This window comes from Dendrobium catenatum, unplaced genomic scaffold (assembly GCF_001605985.2).
Source record: "Dendrobium catenatum unplaced genomic scaffold, ASM160598v2 fragScaff_scaffold_500, whole genome shotgun sequence".
NCBI lineage: Eukaryota > Viridiplantae > Streptophyta > Magnoliopsida > Asparagales > Orchidaceae > Dendrobium > Dendrobium catenatum.
Genome location: NW_021318962.1, coordinates 232,570 through 251,416, shown reverse-complemented (window position 1 = coordinate 251,416; position 18,847 = coordinate 232,570). Strand labels below are relative to the sequence as shown.

General features: G+C 35.6%; 1 protein-coding gene across 1 annotated transcript; it reads left to right on the top strand.

Moving 5' to 3' along the window:
• Positions 1–1,480: 1,480 nt before the first annotated feature.
• LOC110109106 (late embryogenesis abundant protein 18) lies at positions 1,481–2,122 on the top strand. Its single transcript, XM_020840020.2, has one exon. It carries the CDS (start codon positions 1,523–1,525, stop codon positions 1,871–1,873), a length of 351 nt encoding a protein of 116 aa, XP_020695679.1. The 5' UTR covers positions 1,481–1,522; the 3' UTR covers positions 1,874–2,122.
• The last annotated feature ends 16,725 nt before the right edge of the window (positions 2,123–18,847 follow it).

Sequence of the window (18,847 nt, the reverse complement as noted above, 5' to 3'; positions counted from 1 at the left end):
TCATGGAGCCACACTACAACAAGAAATTTACAATAAAAATTTGATAGAAATAGTACAAATCTCGATTCTCTCTCGTTTTCTCCTTGTCTCTCTTCACCCTTGCTTCATTCTCTTACAAACAAAACAAAGAGAAAATATGAATAACAAAGGTACACAACCCATTATGAAAAATGAGAAAATAAGCTGTCTGTCTATCTCATAGCATCAAATTTGGAACGCCTCAGTGTTCAACTTTCTACCTCTTGTATACAAGTTAGTGACGAGCTTTGGAGGTCGCAACGCTCCTTTGTATCGCATATTTTTACAGCAACAACAACTTAAGCTTTTTTCTCACTATGTGGGGTCGGCTACATGAATTCTCTTTTCTCTATTGTATCATATTAAAAATTAAATTCTCATTTAATCTAATAAAGAACAATCATTTCTATTATTTTCTAACTAAGTCTTTTTAGATCTACCTCTACCTTTCTTAGCACAAGTCAAATCTAATACCTCAACTTTCCTAACCGGGTCATTGGAAGGCTTCTGTTTAATGTGACCAAATCATCTAAGGCGACTCTCTTTAATCTTATTTTCTACTGGAGCTACTCCAACCTTTTCACGTATGTGCTCATTTTGTATCATATCTCTAAGGGTCAAGCCACTATCCACCTAAGCATCCTCATCTCTGCAACACTTAACTTAGTATTATGCTTCTCTTTTAATGGCCAACATTCGGCACCATAAAACATTGCAGGTCTCACCACCATCTTATAGAATTTTCTCTTAAATTTGAGGGGGACTTTTCTATCATACAATAAACCCGAAGCATTCCTCCATTTCAACCATCCAACTTGAATTTTGCTGATAATATCCCCATCAATTTCACCATCCCTCTGAACAATAGACTCAAGATATCTAAAACGTGTACTCTTATTAATGACTTGATCGCTCAAAGTCACAATCCCCTCACTAGGTCTATTGCTACTAAAATTATACTCAATATCTTCAATTTTAGATCTACTAAAGCGAAAACCTTTAGACTCTAAAGTTGACATCCATAATTCAAGTTTACCTTCAACTCTCTCTCTAGTCTTATCAACAAGAAAAATATCATCAGCAAAAAGCATACATGTGCATCCTCTACACAAATTGTTTGAAAACAATAAAAAAAATAGTTGCAAAAAAGGGTAAAATAAAACCAAGTCTCAAAACACACATTTAATTTAGAAATAGATCCCAAAATTTTGATGACAATTTTTTCAATAAAACAAAATCAATAAATTAGCTGCCTCCAGCAAAATTTGATCTGGTAACTCTACATTTATGGAGTTAGGACAGGTGGAGGATCAAACTTGGGGCAACTGCCACATGCAGATAAACTCACGAGACAACGCATAAACTATACTGCATGCCTGCCACGTTAAAAGCCAATTGTTAGACTTTATCTTCACAATTATCCCTTATAAGAACACATTCACCCCACGCCTGAAGCATAAAATCTACAACTCATACCCTCTTAACCCGACACATTTCAAACAAGATGCAAGCTGCGAAGGAGAAGCTGAAGGACGTGGGCAGTGCAGCCAAAGAGAAGTTGCGGATAGGCACCGCAGAAGCCGAGGAGAAGACGGGGAAGGCAACTGCTACGAACAAGCACGAGAAAGAAATGGCGAAAGAGACAGCCAAGGCCAAGAAGGCCGAGGCCAAGGCTGATCTGCACCAGGAGAAGGCTGATCACCAGGCGGAGTCCGCCGTTCATCATGACGGCGTACACCATGTACCCCTCACAGGTCCACATCACCACCATGCAGTGGGGGCGCCGCCGCTCGGAACCGGTGCTACAACTTACCCGACTTCCGGCGTCAATCCTAATGCTGGAAAATACTTATAGTTCTTCTAAATCTCTACTTTTGATTATGAGAGTGCAAATAAATAGATTGTATGTATAACCTTGTTACTACTGAACTTACAGGTTATGCTTATCGCTGAACTTTATCCAAATTCCACGAATAATAGTTTTGACTGGTTGATCTTTTGCCGATTAACCTTGCGGCAACAATTGTAAAAGACAACTGGGTTCCTTTGCTTTCGCGATTGATGTATTTTCTTTCTTGGTTTGATTGTTTGATAATTGTTTTCATTCGCTTTGCTACTGTTTTATTACCTTTGCTTACGAGGCCTTCTATAGTACTGTGGGAACTTTTCAATTTGCTGTGGAGATTTCGAGATCTTCGATCATCGCTCGGCGTTTGGGCTTCAATCAATTTGTATAGAGGCTATATACAAATTAGAATAATGTGGTTTATTTTAATTGGACTCCCAACGCAAGTTGCATCTGCACATAATAATTTTTCAAAATTCTTCTAAGCTTATGCTGTGGGAATCAGCCAAAAAAATTAATATGATGCATAATATAACTTAGTGGGTTTAAATTATTGGGGAAAATTATCTCTGGATAATTAGTATTGAAAATTGATTTTATAATGCATGACGATTTTTACAATCAATTAAAGCTTACATTTTATCAATTAATAAAATAAGTATGGATTCATTCTGCGGCTTTCGCGTTAAAGAAAAAGTAGCCACTCGCCAGCACATGCGACCGCATTGGCATTTCCGGCGCTCGGCTTCCTCGATATGAAGATGGAAATGGTGGTGTCGAATCCATCTGATACAACCGAGGAGATTGCTGCTGCCGCGGCGTTGTCATCAGGTGCAGGTGTTTTAGAACACCATATGCATAAAATTTGTTTGCAGGAATATACACAAAGATCGGGATTATCACTTCCATCTTATTCAACTGTGAACGAAGGAGAACCACATGCACCAAGGTTCCGAGCTACAATATTGGTAGATGGGATGAGATTTACTTCTCCTTACACATTAAGTAGAACAAGATGTTGCAAAATGTACTCTTGAGATTATATCAGTAAAATTTAAGAACGAGGCTTCCCTTAATATTCACAAGGACCCAGCATTTTGCAAATTGATCCTCAATGAGTATGGAGCTAAGCTGAAGAAAGACAAACCAACATATATCATAACATCCTCTTAGTTCTCAGCCTTATCGTGCCGCTCTGGGGATTTAGGGTTTCCCTCGTGCGCTCTCCGTCGTTCGCTTCGGGGCTGCTTTTTCCTGCCAATTTTCGTTGCGAGTTGTGAGATCTGAGTGTCTTGTGTGATCTTTTGGTGTTTTTGCCCTTCTAGGGCTTGCCTCTCATGGCGAATGTTCCTCCAGCTAACCCTTGGGGGAAGGCGTCCGATCCTTTGGTCCCAAAGAACAAAGGGTTTTTTAACCTTGATGCTGATGGTTCGAAATCTCCCTCTAGCTCTAGATCTTTCAAAGAAGTTTTATATGGTGCTTCTTCTCCAGGTGATATTTTGCCTACTTTACAGTAATCGGTTTTTAATGAGGTTCCGGCTGTTCTTTTATCTGATGAGGAAGTTCTTAAACTTGCCTCACCATATCAATTTATACTTGTGGGTAAATTTGGTTTGCGCCGTCCAAATCTAGATGCTATTCGAAATTTTTTTGCTTCTCTTAAGCTCTCTGGTTTTTACTCGATTGGTCTCTTGGATTCGAGACATGTGGCTATACAATTATCTAATGATTTGGATTATAGTAGGGTGTTTGCTAAACGTTTTTCATCTATAATTGTCAAATGAGAGTTTTAAAATGGACGCCTTTCTTTGATATTAAGGAAGAATCGCCCATAGTGCCGATCTGAATTTCTTTCCCTAATTTACGTCTGCATTTTTTTAATTCAAAAGTCTTGCATGCTTTGGGCTCCATTTTTGGGAGACCGCTTCAAACAGATCAAGCCACTGCCTCTCAAACTCGTCATTCGGTTGCTAGAGTGCTTGTAGAGGTGGACATATCGAAAAAACATCCGAAGGAAGTTTGGGTTGGTTCGAAAGCGTATAGCTATTTGCAAAAAGCTGAATTTGAAAAAGTGTCAGATTTCTGCACGCACTATAAAATTCATGAACATGCTCAAATTGACTGCTTTAAACTTCATCCTAATTTAAATAAGACTCATGCTCTGGCTAGCGGGAGGTCTAGCTCTGCCGAGAATAACAAAACTTACGTAGCGGTTGTGGATATTAATAAGGATGCTAATGTTATTCAGGTGGAACCGCCTCCAGTGAGCCAAATTCTGCAATCGGGAAGTGAACATGATTTGGGAATAAATTTAAATGTGAATGGCCATGAGTCTGATGATATCTAGGACACGAGTGTTTTAGATTTAAATACCAAAAAAGATTTTATTTTAGTTGATAGCACGGTTGATATTATCAATGATCCTAAGCTTTTTATTTCTATTGATGATATTCTTAACGATATGCCTAATATTGCTAATACTACGGCTCCCGAGAAATTTTTGAGCTCTAAACAGGGAAACAACGTGATGTTGGGTAATGAAGTTGATGTGTCTAATGATGCTTTTGAAGAAGGTGAATTTATTCCCCCTTCCAATATTGAGGGCTCGACTTCTAAAATACAAGGTATTTCTGCTGCTTCTCCTTCTAATTATGTTAAAGATGGTACTAACAATTCTGAGGAGAATATGGTTTCGAAAGGTGGTAAGAAAAAGGTAAAAAAAAGTAAGAATTCTTGTCCTCCTACGCTAGATCTACCAGAGCTCAAACTTCTTCTAAAGATTGTAATGATTAAAACTCTCATATGGAACGTTAGGGGTATTGGTAATAGGGAATCGAAAATTAGAGTTAAAAATTTTTGTAGGATTCATAATATTCAGATTCTTGTTTTATTTGAGCATTTTATTTCTCCTGATAAAATTGCTTTTACTTCCAATTTTTTAGATTTCCCTATGCATTTTACTAATTGCTCTAATAAAATCTGGATTTTGTGGCAGAAAACTATTTCTTTAGATATTATTGCAGATTATCATCAAGTGATTCATTGTCATATTAATGTTTTTAATGTGAATTGTTTTGCTTCATTTGTTTATGCGGCTTGTACTAGCTTAATCGTAACACGCTGTGGGAGCAACTTATTGATTTCTCTGCTAATATTAATGGTTCTTGGTGTATTGGTGGAGATTTTAACATTATTTCTAATGCTAGTGAACGAAGTGGGGTTAGTCGGCCGAACATTAAAGCTATGGAAGATTTTAATGCTATGATTAATGACTACAATCTTAATGATATTGGTTTCTTTGGTAGCCCCTACACTTGGAATAGGTCTAATCTCTGGCAACGCCTAGATAGATTTCTTTTCAATAATGAATGGATGACTCAATTGTCTGCTACTAATGTGGAACATTTAAGTAGAACTCTTTCTGATCATGCTCCTATTTTTTTAAATATTAATGTTGTTAATTAGATTGGTACGTATGCTTTTAGATTTTTTAATATGTGGTTACTTCATAATAGTTTTAAAGATGTGGTTCAGAACAATTGGAATGCTCCTGTCTTCCCGGATAATAACATCTCTAGTATGTTGAGACTTTGCGCTAAATTGAGTAGACTGAAACAGTGTCTTAGATATTGGAATAAGAATGTTTTCAAAAATATCTTCTTAAATATTGTTGAAGCTGAGAGGAATGTTTCGATTTTGGATGGTGTTTATTTGGATAATCCGAATGAGGTTAATCTTTTAAATCTTAATACTGCTAAAAATGTCTTATGTCAATTATATTTTCAAGAAGAATCTTATTGGAAGCAAAAGTCTCATGCTAAATTTGTTATGGAGGGTGATAGAAATACCAAATTTTTTCATGTTATTGCCAATAAAAATAAGACCAAGAGTTCTATTCATAAAATTGTGAATAATGAGGGCATTTTACTTGATTCTGATGAGTTAATTTGTAAGTATGGTGTTGATTTCTTTGTGAACATGTTCAATAGTCATACTGATATTACTCCTATTTTTAATCCTAATGTTATTTCTACGCTTATTAATGATGATGATAATCTTCTTCTTTGTCAAATGCCTTCTGAAATTGAAATTTTTAATGTTGTTAAGGATATAAATGGTGATGCTACGGCGGGTCCGGATGGCTTTACCACCAAAATTTTCCAAAAATCATGAGAGATTGTTAAGGGGGATGTTACTAAAGCAGTGATAGATTTTTTTGGAGGCAACCATTACCCTAAATTTTTCTCCTCTACTAATATTGCTCTGCTTCCTAAAAAAGAGGGGGCTAATACTTGGACTGATTTCAGACCTATTAGCCTTTGCAATTTTTTTAATAAACTTAATTCTAAGATCATTGCTAATAGACTGACTAATATTTTACCTAGAATTATTTCTTTTAATCAAACTGATTTTGTTAAGGGAATAAGTATTTGTGATAATGTTTTAATTGCTCAAGAGCTTACTCATGATATTAATACTAAGGTCACGGGGGATAACATTATTTTTAAATTGAATATTACCAAAGCTTATGATAATCTGGATTGGAATTTTCTTTAAAAGGTGATGGCTTTGTTTGGCTTTAGCAACAACTTCATTTTGCTTATTAAAAATAGTGTTGAAAATTGTTATTTCTCTATTATTATTAATGGTAGAAGTCATGGTTATTTTAAATCTTCTAAAGGTCTTCATCAAGGTGATACTATTTCTCGAGCTCTTTTTATAATTGTTATGAAATATTTATCTTGAGGTTTAGATGATTTGTATGCTAAAAATGTTAACCTTAATTTTCATACGGTTAGAGGCTTTCCTATATCTCATTTGAGTTTTGCTGATGATTTCATTTTATTTTTCAATGGTGCTACTATGAATATTAAAATTTTAACGAGATTCCTTAATAACTTTCAGCAAAGACAAAAGAAACTTTATTGTTGGTAAATCGATAAATCAGAACATGATTCATGCTATTCAAAAAATATGTGGGTTTCAGGCAAAAAAGTTACCTATAAAATATTTGGGTACGCCTATTTATAAAGGTAAGAAAAAGAATATCCTTTTTGAAGGTATCTTTACTATTGTTCAAAAAAGTTGGCTAGTTGGACTTCTAACTTTCTTTCTTTTGGAGGTAGATTGGTGCTTATTAAGTCTGTTCTTAATTCCATTCCTATCTATATTTTTCACACGTTAATGCCTATTGCTTCTATTTGTATTAGACTGGAGAGAATGATCAACAAATTCTTTTGGGGTTCGAAATTTAATACCAATGGTATTCATTGGGCGGCTTGGCATAAAAATTGTGGTGTTTTAAATGAAGGGGGCATAGGTTGCAAGAATTTAAGTGATACTACTAAGGCTTTTTTTCATAAATTATGATTTTCTTTTAGAACTAATATCAGTTTATAGGCTCGATATATGAATGCTAAATATTGTCATAATCTGCATCAGAGTATTTCCTACTATAAAAATGCTGGCTCCATTACTTGGAAAAGATTATGTAATATTAAATGGGAAGCTGAGCAGTACATTCAGTGAGGTTAAGGTAAGAGAGATGTTTATTTTTGTCAAGACAATTTGTTGGGTAATATGTCGATTGATTCTTATTTAAACACTCATACGATGGACTCTACGAAAGTTTATGCCTTCATTTTGGATAATAGATGGAACATTCCTATGTTGAGGGAGTTATTGCCTATCTATTTAGTGGATGAGATTGTTAATATACCTTTAAATCTGAATTGCAATGATCAAATCTTATTTTCTGCCTCTTCTAATGATAAATTTCAATTGCGGAACATTTGAGAGAATTTTAGAATTTATGTTGACAAATCACCTATTTTTGTTGTTATTTGGCATAGTACTTTTCCGAATTCTTATTCTACTTTTGTGTGGAGATGTCTTAAAGATTTCTGTCTGTTGATGATCTTCTTCAAAAGAAAGGTTTTACTTTAGTTTCTAAATGTTTATGTTGTTCGAATTTGGAGAGCATTGATCATCTCTTCATTATTGGTTTTGTTACCAATAAGGTGTGGTTATATTTCAATAGCATTGCTGATTAGAATTTTATGATTAACCATAGTAGCTTGATTTCTATGTTAGAGAGTTGGTTAAATACTACTAAAGGTCATATTCATAATTTGTTGCCTATTCTTATTTTGTGGTATATTTGAAAAGCTAGAAATGAGGCTAAACATGGAGAGGTTAAGATGGATGCGACCCTTATTATTGCCAATGTAAAAAGAAAGGTTCAACAGCTTTATAATTTTAATGTCATATATGTTAAGACTTTTAATAAATGTAGAAATCTGGCGGTGGCTTGTGGTATCAATCTGGACTTGTTCAGTCCTAATACGGTTGATTCTGTGGTCTATTGGATTAAACTTAAACCTCCATATGTCAAATTAAATTTTGATGGTGCTCTTGGCACGATAAGAGCTGGTGCAGGTGGTATTATTTGTGATTCTATGGGTGATTGCTTGGCTGCTTTTGTGCGCCTTTGCTTCATTTTGAAGTAATTACGGCTAAGCTTAATGCTTTATTCTTGGGCCTGGAGTTATGTCTTAAATTGGGTTTTACTTTTGTTTGGATTGAAGTTGATGCTATGCTTCTTGTCCAAATTATCACTGATGTTGTGCCTGGGAATTCTATTAATTTTTATCTTATCAGAAAAATTAAAATTATTTTAAACATCATGAAGTTCAATATTTCGCATATTTATCAGGAAGGGAACGTCTGTGCGAATTGGTAAGCTAATAAGGGTTGCTCCCTTAATGGCTATGTAGATTTCGATATTAATAATTTAGATTCGATGTTGAAGGGTATGATTTTATTGGACAAAGCTGGTATGCCTTATATCAGGAAGCGTTGATTTTCTGTATTTAATTCCATTTTCCTTGTTTTTTGTTGGTTTGATGGGGTTGGTTGTGTTATTGGTTGTCTATCTTTTATGGTGGCATCTTTTTATTTGTTGACATTTTATTTCAAATACTAATTTTTATGTACCTGCTATGAGTGGGGTGCTGGAGCATTATCCATCTGGGCAGTTTTTCTGATCTGTTCCTGGGAGGGAGATCTTTCACACGGTTATGTATGTTTTTTCTGGGAGTATTGTGGGTCCTGTTATGTATTTTTATTTTGATAAATTCCACAGGTGTTGGGTTTGTTTTTCTCTGGCCTTTTATAACTGGTCATTTCCTTTTAATATTATTGCTGGTTGGAAGGTGATGTTTTGGAGTAATAATTTCTATTTTGTCCTCATTTGCAACTAGTATGGTTGGCATTGGAATAATAATTTGGGTGTTATGTTTTCTATGAGTATGGGGTGTACCTATATGGCTAGTACTATTATGTGGACAGTGCTGAAGGGTATTTTGATGTGCTTTTCTGATGATGATAAGTTTAATTGGTTATAACAAGGAGAGTACAAAGTACTTAATTTTTGTTTACTACTATATCTCTCTCACTTTTTTTTGGAGAATTCTTTGTAGGTTTCTTAACAAGTATTATATTTTGAGCTTCAATGACCTCAAGGTATTTTGGTTCTCTTTACTGCATTCATTTCTATATTATTATCATTTTTTTTTGCAGGAGAGCTGTGCTGAATGGTACCATTATGCTTCTCCTTTTTTGGGTGCTGTCTACTCACAGCCCGAGTGATATTGTTGGTTCTTTTTGTAATCATAGGAAAAGGATCCATCGGCTCTTAGGTTTTTTGTTTTCCTTTTATCTTGTAGCTCTTTCGAGCATTAGCGAGCTGGAGGAACCTTCTAAGGACTATGTAACCAACTTTTTTATATTAACGCGTAGGCCCCAATGTGGGTTTTAACAAAAAAAAAACCACTATTCAACAAGATGGACTTATTCCAATATTTATTACAACTATTACTTTCGATGTGAAAACTTATGTTGGATTAGCTGGAAGGAGCAAAAAAGAGGCAGAGCAAAATGCAGCATGTGTTGTTATTGATTCTATTTTAGCAAATTCAAACACAGTTGCTGCAATGGTTCAAATTATAAAGACAAAAGGTAAACTTTATGAGATGGTGAACAATATTGCCAATACTGGGAATGCAACTTTGACGAATGAAATTAAGAGTGATGATGCTGATGGTGTTATTGAAGGAATAGGGCTAATGGCTGTTGCACCCATTGGAAGTTTACCTACTGGACAGACAAGTTGGGTTCCTTTCACTTCTCAATTGGTGGATATTTCTCAGAGCAATCAAATGAATTATCATATTTCATCTTTGGGTTTGCCAATGGCGGTAGTTGATGCACAAGCTATTGCTCCAAAGAAAAAGAAAAAGAATTCGAATAAGAGGAATGCTGATCAATCTAAAAGAAAAAGAGTTGATGAACTGCCATTGAACGTTGCATTCTCATAGAGGAAAAGAGAATATTTGAAGCTGATCACCCTTATGGAAGATATCAAGGTTGATGTGTTATGGATCTTTGCATCTACAGGTAGTTGGTTCTCTAGATGTTATAACACACTTTAATCTAGTTGCTTTTGTTTCTTTCTATGCCCCCAAATTTAACTAATCTAGCAAAAATGTAGAGGAGATTTCAGGTTGATTGGCCTAACTTGTTTTCTATTATCCCTGTGATTTGATCTTTTCACTCATCTTTAGTGCAATAGCCAAGAATATTGTTATACTGAACTATTTACTGCAAATCTTATTTCTAAAAAAAAAAGAAAAAAGTGTGGAGTTAGTTCCAATTGAAATAGTTGCTATGGAGACCCTTAAATGATGCAATTCATGATTAGCTAGAGCTTAATGTAGTGCATTGTGGAAGAAATGTATTTGCTAGAAGAAACACAAAATATGAAATTAATCAAATACAAGATCAAAGGCTTTAAAATAAAATAATATTTTCTACATGCTCCTCCCTTACAAAAATTATATTCACATTGTAATAGAAGATTCTAGAAATTAAGAAAACATGTAATATTGCTTCCTTGTAATGCATTCTCTGATATAGTGATAGCGTGTATCAATATGCTTGCTTCTATCATGAAAATTTGGATTTTCGGCTAATGCTATTACATACTTATTATCAACATGAATATTCATGGCTTCTTCTTAAGGTATGCTTAATTCTTTTAATAAATTTCGAAGTCAAATTGCATGACAAACCCAAGATGTTGCAGCTACGTACTCTGCTTCACAAGTAGATAGACTGGCAATTAATTACTTCTTTGATATCCATGTGAAAGCTGTATTTCCCATGAAGAACACATAACCAGTGTTGCTCTTTCTATCATCCATGTCATCAGCTCAATCACTGTCGCTATATCCTACAAGTTTAAAATCGTTAAATGAGGAGTAGAATAAGCTAAAGTGAATTGTACCTTTGATGTAATGTAGGATTCTCTTAGCAGCTTCAAGTGGATGGTGTTTGGAGTCTCCATATAGCGACTAACAAGTCCAACAACATAAAAAATAGCAGGCCTTGTGTAGGTTAAGTAGCACAAACCTCCAACTAGGCTCTTGAAAAATGTAGGATCAACACTTTCTCCTTCAACGTGTTTTGATAGCTAGACTTCACATTCAATTGGAGTATTTATAGGTTTGCATTTATCCATCTGGAACTTCTTCAGCATCTCCTTTGTATAACTTTCTTGTGAGATAAATATTCTATCTTTCATTTGATGGACTTCAATTCCCAAGTAATAGGTCATGAGCTCAATATTAGTCATCTCGAATTCCTTAGTCATTGCTTGTTTGAATTCTTGAAACATCATTGGGTTATTTAATTTTAGGTGAAGATCAAATCATCAACGTACAAGCAGATAATTAAAACATCCATATTATTATTCTTGATGAAAAGAGTATGTTTATAAGGGCATTTTATAAAACCTTTGTCTTGTAGATACTTATATAACCGACTATTTTAAGCTCTTAGTGCTTGTTTCTATCAATAGTGCGTCTTCTTTAACTTTAAAACTTTATCTTCTTTCCTTTTAACTTCGTAACATGGTGGTTGGATATATACTTCTTCTTCTAGAGCTCCATTCAAGAAGGCTAATTTTACATCCATTTGATATATCTTCCATTTATTTTGAGCTGCCAAGGAGATGATTAGTTTAATTATTTCTAAGCAAGCAATAAAAGCAAATACTTCATCATAGTCGATGCTGGCTCTTTGACTGTAGCTTTTTGCCACTAGTCTTACTTTATATCTTTAAATTTCTCCTTTGATATTCTTCTTTACTTTGTACATCCATTTCACTCCAATTGCCTTATGTCCTTGAGGAAATGAAGTTAGCTCCCATGTTTCGTTCTTCTCGATTGCCTTGATCTCTTCATCCATAGCATCCTTCCACTCCTTATTTTATATGGCTTCTTGAAAATTCATAGGCTCATAGTCTGTAAAAAAGCAAAAGAGTGTAAGATTTTCTTGATTCTCTATTACCTCATATATATCTCTTAAGCTCCTGAAGCATGTTATTCTTTCAATTGAGTTTTCTTGATTATTTGTAGTTGGTGTTGCTGGTGGAGTAGTATCCTCCTTTCTTTCTTGCTCCATCATTAATTGTTCCATGTCTTCTTCTTCATAATTGCAGTCCTTACCATGTAATCCCTAGTCCCATTCTCATTCTTCATCAAATATAATATCTCAACTCATAATTATCTTTCAAATATTTAGATTGTATAGATTGTATCCTTTTTGAATTGTTATTGTAGCCGATGAAAATGAACTTCTCATTTTTGTCATCTAAATTACTACTTCTTTTCATGTCAGGTACGTGCACATGAGCTATGCTTTCAAAAACTTTTAAGTGGGAGATATCGAGCTTTCTTTTGCTTCATGCTTCTTGTGGATTCATTCCCCACATACTTCTTGTTGGCAAACAGTTGGCCAAATAAATTGCACGTGAGACTACTTCTGGCCAAAATTTCTTCGGCAGCCTCTTGCTTTTAAGCATATTCCTATCCATGTCAAGGATGGTTCTATTCTTCCTTTATGCTACTCTATTTTGTTGAGGAGATCTTTGAGACAGTTAGAGATCGACGTATCCCATTGGCATCATAATATTTTTGGAATTCTTTTGAAGTAAATTCTCCTCCTCAGGCAGATCGCATAGCCTTAAATTACTCTTGAGTTCACTCTCTTTCTTGACGACGGCCTTGAATTTCTTAAATATGCAAAATACTTTTAATTTTTTCTTCAAAAAGTACACCATATTTTTTGTGAGAAATCATCAATGAAGGGAAGAAAGTAGTTTCTCTTACTGAGTGAGCTTTGACACAAAATAGACATTGGAAATAAATTGATGTTTCCCATTCTTCAAGCGAATAAGGATATTACCTTTGTCTTTTACTTCTATTTTTGAGTCTTCTCCGAAGGATACATTACCGCCCACTAAGTCATCAAGCTCCACGTCCGAACAGCTTCTTTTTTCGCATATGTGATTACTTGCTCCAATGTCTAGGTACCATGTTCCAACTTCACATCTTTCATTATCTTTGTAGGCTAGCAATAATGTGTCATCTTTTTTTCTTTCTTCTTATACGTAGTTGGCTTTTTCATTGACTTTACTTTTGGGCGCTCTACATTATTTAGCATAATGCCCAAATTTATTACAATTATAACACTTAACTTGAGATTTCTCGTACATTGACTTAGAGCGACCTCTTCTATGACCTCTTATTTTCTTCTCTTTTTTTATTGTTGTTGCTGAAATATCTTTCTTATTCATTTACACGAACTCGTTCTTGTCTACAACCTCTGTCACGATAGCTTTTATTATTATTGTTGAAGCTTTCTTCTTTCTTGGCTGATTTAAGATCTAGCTTTAGGAGTTGTTCGGTAATACGTTCATTCATATTCTTTCTTTCTTCATAAGCTTGCAATGAACCCAAGATCTTCTCCATTGTCATCTATTATAAATCTTTTATCTCCTCAATGATAGTTGTGATACTATCAAATCTTGATTCTAATGATCAAAGAATCTTCTCAATGATAGTCACATCTTCTAGTTTATCACCATTTCTTTTTAATTGATTAAAAATTGTAAGAACTCTTGAAAAATAATCGGAGACTGTCTCACCTTCTTTCATTTGTAAAGCTTTAAATTGTCTTCTTAACATTTGAAGACATACCTTTTTAACCTTCTCTTCTCCCTTGTATAATACTTGGAGCTTCTCCCATACTTGTTTGGCTGATGTAGCACTTGAAATTTTCTCAAAATCATCATTATCTAACGTTCAATAAATGAGGAAGAGAGCCTTCTTATCTCTCTTTCTTGAATCTCTTAAACTATTCTTTTGTGTTAAGGATAAAATATACTCATCGCTTGGCTCATCGTAGTCTTTCTCTACAATCTCTCAAATGTCATGCACTCCAAGATGTGTCTTCATCTTTATACTCCAATTATCATAATCTATCGTCTTGAGCAATGGAACTTGGAAGGAAGCCATACCTCCATTCGCCATCTCTATAAAGAAACTTGTCTCTGATACCACTTTGTTGGAATGAAGAAAGAGTTTTGGAATAAGAGAAGGGCTAAAGAGAAGAGAGAAAGAAATTAGGAATTTTATTTCTTACTTTTTGGCTTGTTCCAAACTCAATTGCATCACCACTATTTATACTAATAATACATCGTTAGGATTATACCAACACATTTAAATCTAATGGTTAAAAATGACTCTTTAGAGTATTCTCATATCTCCTATCATAAATAAAATTAAATGCATATTCTAAACTTTTCTAATAATTACTCATTAAATGACTCTCTAGAGTATTCTCATATCTTCTATTATAATTGACATTAAATGCATATTGCTTTGTAATAGATTTATAGAGTCTTTTTTAATAGATTTCTCTATATTATGGGCTTCAATCAAAAGTCCAAATAATAATGGGTCAAATTAAGTTTAGTTTTTAACATTTCCTACATCGTATTTCCCTCACGTTAGAAAATCTTGACTCCATCAAGATGATAGTTATTGTGTATCGGGAGCAAGGTAGGTGTAGAAATCATAAGTAATTCTTGTGATCGAAGATTTCTCTAACAAAAAATTTGTTCAGGCATAAGCTTTCATTTATGCAGGTAAAAAACTGTTTGGCTCATAAGTTAAAGGGTTACCAGCAGGTTTGATAGCATGAAGAATAACTTTGAACATGTAGATTAAGTTGCATTTTGATTTTCTATGCAATATTGATAATATTGCAACAAGCAGGGACATTTAATCATGTAATTTACTGCTGTTCTTGAAACATAACAACAAGTCAAATATCTAATTATGTTAATCATAATTCCAAGGGCCACCATCTCCCTTAACAATCCATTCTCTGTCTTCACTCCATCTTCTATATACTGCTCCTGAGGAAGTTTTTCAATTATTTCGCTATAGGAACATCTAGATTTTTCTTAGATAAGAAGTGATAAGCATTGTGGTCATTAATGTTCAAACTTTCCTTTTTTTTTAGAACAAGCATTCTATGAAACAGTTTCTCCTTACTCTTTTTGTACTCATCTGTGGAACCATGGAAGTCTAGGTGATCACTGGTATATTTGGTATACACTGCAACACTAAAATCATTCGCATTGCACCTTCCTTAAACTAGTCTATGAGAAGAAGCCTCTAATTACAATACAAATAGTATCATAAAAATCAATGCAGAGGGGAAGAACATCAAATCAGGATTTCAAGGCTATTCCCTTTGCTAGGGTTTTCTATCCCTAGGCTGTGCCAGGGTTCCTCCCTGCCCCGCTAGGGTTTCCTCGCTGGTGCACTCGTGGATTTCAGGGAAGTCCTCTTCTTCTCTTTGTTTCCTATTTATTTTGGTGATTGCTAGGTTACTTTTTTTGTTCTTTCTCCGACGGTGTCAGTATGGCACCGAACAAGTTGCATGACCATAATTTTTTGGGGGGCTTTTCTCATCACGCTCATTTTTAGAGGCGCTTGCTAGCTCGTCTTCAACTTCTTCTTTTTCGGATTTACAGACTTCTACGTTTCATGGATTGCCTTCTCTTTGGATTTCCGACCAAGAAATCAAGGATCTGGCTACCCCATTTCAATTTTCTTTAGTTGGATTTTTCCCTTCTGAGAGGCATTCTCTTGATTCAATTTGGAATTTTTTTAACCTAAAGCTAAACGACGAAGTCTCTTTTACCTTGCTGGATCCTTCACACATTCTGATCAAATTAGCTAATGACCCTGGCTATTATAAGATATTTTATCATAAATCCTATCTAGTTTTCAACTATTACATGAAATTAATGAAATGGTCGTCTTAAATTGCCTGTTATACTAATTTAGATCTCTTTTCTGCATCTTCGTCACCATCTATACACCCCTCATGTATACACCCCTCATGTTCTTCATGACCTTGGTTCTATATTTAGAAAGTCTTTGAAAATTGATGAAGCTACTTCTGTGGGATCCCAGCCATCTACTGTCCGTGTATTAGTGGAACTTGATATAACTAAATTCTACCCTAATCAAATTTGGTTAGGCTCTGAAAATTTAGGGTATGTGTAGGAGGTCATTTTGGATGAATTTTCCCCATTCTGTGCGTCTTGTAAGTGTATTGGCCATGTTCCTGAAAAATGCCATCCTGGTTTAGCTGATCTCCCTAATGCTACCTTTAACCCGAGCTCTAATTTAATCCCCTCATCTATTGAGAATGATGTTGTCCCTTTTGTGATGGAGAATGCGAAGCAGGTAGTGGGTTGTGATGTTGGTAAATTATAGGATTCTATTGTTGTTTTGTCCCCTAATGCCCCTTGATGTCATACCGTTTGTCCCTCCTGTTCATGACTTGGGGTCTTTGGTATCGGTTTCTCCTGTCCCTTTGCTTATTCATTCGTTGGTCGGTTTGATTTATGTTGATGAGGTTGTTGCCGATGTCTCAATCTCCTGGGGAGGTTTCTGAGGGTGTTATGGCTGGGGTCATGCCTACTATTTAGGGCTATCAGGTTTGTGCTAGTGAAGGTGGTCATTTGGGTTGTGAAGTTAATTCTTTTCCCATTTTATCTGATGTGGGTGTTGTATCTGCCCTGTGCTATTTTACTGGAAATGTTGTTCCTTGTGTGGTTGTGGAGAATTCATGTTCGTCTAGCTTCCCTAATGAATTTTCCACAGGGTCTCTGCTGGCTTGCTCTTCGGTTAATTTGGTTGTGGATAAATCGATAACACCTTCTGGTGTAGTCTTGGTGGGTGACCTCTCTGCTCGTGTTGTTGTTCCTATAATTCATTCCCCGGTGATGCCTATTGTTCAAGTAACTGGCCGTTTTGTTGAGGTCCCTGTTAGTTTATTATCACATGAGGCTTTGGGTTCTCATGTGGGTGCCAATTAGGGGGAGAATGTTAGGATGCAATTAGATTGGCTTCAATGCTCGTCTGATTCCTCTTCGGAGGCAAGTGGGGATGATGTTCTTGGGGATGATTTGCTTTGCAGAATGACCGTCATGGTGTTTCTGTTTCCTCTCGTGAGAGAGGTAAATGTGGTAGGAAATAATTTTATGAATGTGTTGATATTTTCGGTTGTCTTTGATGCTTCTCTATGGTTGTTGGTTTCTCTGTGATGGTGGTTATAGCAGGCGTCACTGGCGATTTGGGCATTGGTTGGCTTTTGGTGGTTGTCGTTTTACTGGAGCTTCATTTAAAAATTGCGGTTATGATTTATAATTTTTTGGGCAATGATGTGGCTAGGGCTCACTATTCCGTAGCTATGGCTCATGGCAACCTTTGGTGGTGTGTTTCTTGCTCGGTTGGGATGGCTACTTGGTGTGTTACTGCTCTCAAATCCCAACCGGATGGTTCTTGCCTGGCTTCGGAGTAGTTGGAAGCCTCTGCCAACTACTGAGCTTGATGGGTTGTTACCCCTTTGTATCTTATGTAGCTTTTTAATCGTTTCATTTTTTTGCTTGTTGTACTTCCTTTTTATGATTTAATAAAATTTGTGTTTTTGTTAAAAAAAATGAGAAAAAGGCCTCTACAATGATTTAATTATGCATCTCCTTTTCTTTTATTTCCTTTTCCTCGAGAGTAGGTGTTTAAACTGCTGCAATAGGTCCTAAAAAGTACTACGAAAGCTTGATTTATTAATAGTGTTAATTACATTTTGTTGGCACCACTGGCATAGTAGAAACCCTTCCTGCTTCATCTCCTTCAACTCAGAAAGAATTGGACCATCAAATACAAAGACACCAACATTCTCCAAATAGAATATATGCTTGACAGTTCAAATAGGGCCAAGAACCCATTGGTGTGAGCTATCTAAATCTGTGTAGTAATATGTCTTGTTTCCTTCGTTGAAGTTGCTAAACTTGAATTCATAAGCGGTTGTGAATATCAGACAAGTTATTCCAATGAACGCCTGGCTGTTCCACTGGACAGAATGCCACGACGGCCAGCTTCCATCCCATATAAAGCGGCTGTTTGGATGCAAGATTTAGTCTGGATTTGAAGAGGATTTGAGCTAAATCCAGTTAAACGGTCAAAAATGCAAAACCAAATTTCACGGTAAATCAAAGCCGCGGTTGACGGAAAATTCCCACTTTTGGTGGTAAATCCCAGATTTATGAAATCCTTTGGTTCAGTGGATTTACGGGATTTGGCCGAAGAAGCACGCGAAAGGGAGAAAGTTACCTTCACAGTAAGCGAGCTTCCGTTGTTGCTTCCTATAAAAAAATATTCTAACTTCCGCCCCAACAGGAAGGGAACGTCGTTGAAGGAGCGAAGTCGAACAGCAAATTTGTGCAAAACTTTACAATCCTGCGAAGGAACGAAGCCGAAAGAAATAGAGAAGAGAGAGTCAAATGTTATTGTTGGATAACTTAATTAATATAATTTAAAATATTAAAAATTAAGTAAACGGGTTCGGGTCGAACCCGAAACTGACCCGGCACTATTCGGGTCAACCCGAACCCGACCCGTTTTTAAAAACGGGTCAGTTTTCCTGACCCGAACCTGACCTGCTTCGGGTCCGGGTCAACCCGACCCGACCCGAATGACCCGTTTCCAAGAAGAAAAT

Coding starts and splice junctions, on each gene's coding strand:
- LOC110109106 (XM_020840020.2), top strand. CDS start 1,523: ATGCAAGCTGCGAAGGAGAAGCTGAAGGACGTGGGCAGTGCAGCCAAA.